The sequence below is a fragment of the Vicia villosa genome, linkage group LG4 (genome assembly GCF_029867415.1).
Source record: "Vicia villosa cultivar HV-30 ecotype Madison, WI linkage group LG4, Vvil1.0, whole genome shotgun sequence".
Taxonomy (NCBI): domain Eukaryota; kingdom Viridiplantae; phylum Streptophyta; class Magnoliopsida; order Fabales; family Fabaceae; genus Vicia; species Vicia villosa.
The window spans coordinates 18,116,704-18,119,914 of NC_081183.1; the positions used below are offsets into that span (position 1 = coordinate 18,116,704).

The 3,211-nt window shown below is 38.6% G+C and overlaps 1 protein-coding gene across 1 annotated transcript; it reads left to right on the forward strand.

Annotated features, from left to right (window-relative positions):
• Nucleotides 1-2,164: 2,164 nt before the first annotated feature.
• On the forward strand, nucleotides 2,165-2,875 carry LOC131596838 (uncharacterized mitochondrial protein AtMg00810-like). Its single transcript, XM_058869575.1, has one exon. The coding sequence runs from the start codon at nucleotides 2,165-2,167 to the stop codon at nucleotides 2,873-2,875; it is 711 nt and encodes a 236-aa protein (XP_058725558.1).
• The last annotated feature ends 336 nt before the right edge of the window (nucleotides 2,876-3,211 follow it).

Here is a 3,211-nt window from a genome sequence, read left to right on the forward strand (position 1 = left end):
ATGGAAACTGAAGCAAGCTGAGTGCTGTCAAGCTTCAGAATCAGAAGCACTGATAATAGAATTTGATCCATATTTGTCTATTTGCTCTGACAAAATTCTATTTGCTCTGATACATTATTTTAGCCTATATGGCTCTGATACATATCATGTGTTCTAATATACATTTTATGTTCTGACTCGTTCATGCTGACTTTTGTCGTTTAGTTTTGTTCTGTAGCATTTCAGGATGTAGAGATGCTCTGATGATGCTCTGGTACATTCAACAATGTTCTGATACAAATCTAGCATGAAGTGATGTTGGTAGAAATTCAAAGCTCTGAAGCTATCCGAGGGAAGCAGAAATCAGAAGCTGTGAATGTTCTAAAGATCCAGAAAACTCAAGTTCTGAAGCTATCCGAGGGAAGCAGAAATCAGAAGCTGTGAATGTTCTAAAGATCCAGAAAACTCAAGTTCTGAAGCTGTCCTAAATGGAAGCAGAAATCAGAAGCTGTGAATGTTCTGAAGATCAAAGAAATTCAAGTTCTGAAGCTGTCCTAGATGGAAGCAGGAATCAGAAGTTGTGAATGTTCTGATGATCAAAGAAATTCAAGTTCTGAAGCTGTCCTAAATGGAAGCAGGAATCAGAAGCTATGAGTGTTCTAGGGATCTAAAGAAATTCAAGTTCTGAAGCTGTCCAATGGAAGCAGAAGTCAGAAGCTATGAATTCTCTGAAGACAGAAGCTTATGTGATCGTCTCTACCGAAATAATCAGGGAAGTCTTTTATTAAAGTTCTTCGAGTATTTATTTCAGGGGGAGATTATTTATCTCAGGGGGAGATTGTTAATCTCAGGGGGAGACATATTCACATGCTTATGCTATAGCTGTGTAATTTGTCTTTTGCCGTCTGCTCTTTCTGATCGCAAATTCATATCATTTATATATGTTTTTGTCATCATCAAAAAGGGGGAGATTGTTAGAACAAGATTTGTTCTGATCAATTATCTTAGTTTTGATGATAACAATAATATGAATTTTGCTTAAGATAATATGGTACTCTAATCCAATGCAATTTCCTTTTCAGGAAATATATAAAGAGTATGCATAATTCAGCGCTCAGAAGCTTTGTCTCTCAAGGGTTCAGCATGCAACATCAGAACATGGTCTGGCAAGACATCAGAAGATGGTCGAAGCAGAATCAGAACATGGGTCTATGGAAGCATCAGAAGAACATGAGATCAGAAGCACTGAAGTTCTGATGGTATCACGCACAGAAGCACTTCAAGGTCAGAAGATCAGAAGATGCTTTGCACCAAGCTGTTTGACTCTGATGATATTCAAACGTTGTATTCACAAACATCAGATCAGAAGGAAGTACAAGTGGCAGGCTACGCTGACTGACAAAAGGAACGTTAGAAGCTATTAAAGGCAACGTCAGTAGACACAGCGTGAACAAGGCTCGAGGTAGTTGACAAAAGCGTATAACATTAAATGCGATGCTGTACGGAACACGCAAAGCATTAAATGCACTCAACGGTCATCTTCTCCAACGCCTATAAATATGAAGTTCTGATGAGAAGCAAGGTTAACGAACTAACACAATTTCTGTGAATATTAACTTGCTGAAACACTGTTCTATTCAAAGCTCAGAATCTTCATCTTCATCAAAGCTCACTACATTGCTGTTGTAATATATTAGTGAGAATAAGCTTAAACGATAAGAGAAATATCACAGTTTGTGATTATAGCTTTTAAGAAGCAATTGTAATACTCTTAGATTTGATTACATTAAGTTGTAAGGAACTAGAGTGATCGTGTGGATCAGAATACTCTAGGAAGTCTTAGAGGTTATCTAAGCAGGTTGTAACTAGAGTGATCGTGTGGATCAGAAGACTCTAGAAAGTCTTAGAGGGTATCTAAGCAGTTGTTCCTGGAGTGATCAGTGTGTGATCAGAAGACTCTGGAAGACTTAGTTGCTGACTAAGTGGAGAACCATTGTAATCCGTGCGATTAGTGGATTAAATCCTCAGTTGAGGTAAATCATCTCTGCGGGGGTGGACTGGAGTAGTTTAGTTAACAACGAACCAGGATAAAAATAACTGTGCAATTTATTTTTATCGGTCAAGTTTTTAAAGCTACACTTATTCAAACCCCCCCTTTCTAAGTGTTTTTCTATCCTTCATTGTAATGCTGCTTCTTTATGTAGATGATATGATCATAACCGGAGATGACAAGATTGGAATCTCAGCTTTACAACAATATCTCAGTCAACATTTCGAAATGAAAGACCTTGGTTTCCTTAGTTATTTTTTGGGGCTTGAAGTTTCCCAAGACTCAGAAGGCTATTATCTTTCCCAGGCCAAGTATGCTTCTGACTTGCTTTCTAGAGCAGGCATCACAGACTGCAAGAATGAATTGACACCATTGGAAGTCAACTCAAAACTCACACCACTTGACGGCACTCCTCTTGAAGATGCCACCTTGTATCGACAACTTGTTGGTAGTCTTGTTTACCTAACTGTCACTCGCCCTGATATTACATATGCTGTCCATAAAGTCAGTCAATTTATGGCTGCCCCTCGGTCATCTCATTTCTCTGCTGTTCTACGTATCATTCGCTATGTTAAAGGTACTATTTTTCATGGTTTACGCTTCTCTTCTAATTCATCCTTGGTCCTCTCTGGATACTTTGATGCAGATTGGGCAGGTGACCCTACTGATCGTCGCTCAACAACAGGGTATTGTTTCGTCTTAGGAAATTCTCTTCTTTCCTGGCGTAGCAAAAAGCAAACAGTTGTTTCCCGATCAAGCACAGAATCTGAATATCGCGCTCTTGCTGATGCTACTGCTGAGTTACTTTGGTTACGATGGTTGTTAAATGATATGGGCGCTACATAATCATCCGCTACTATGCTTCATTGTGATAATAGAAGTGCTATCCAAATTTCCCATAATGACGTTTTTCATGAGCGCACAAAACACATTGAAATTGATTGTCACCTTGTACGTCATCATGTTACTAATGGCACCATACAGTTGATTTCTATTCCTTCTGTGGACCAACCGGCTGATACCTTCACCAAAACACATAATCCGATGCGCTTCAAAGATTTATTAAGCAAACTCCAGTTGGCATCCACCATACCAACTAGAGTTTGAGGGAGGGTGTTAAGAGAAATTATAGGGATACTTTTTGATATAGATTAATTATAGGAGATTACAGTTTTATTATAG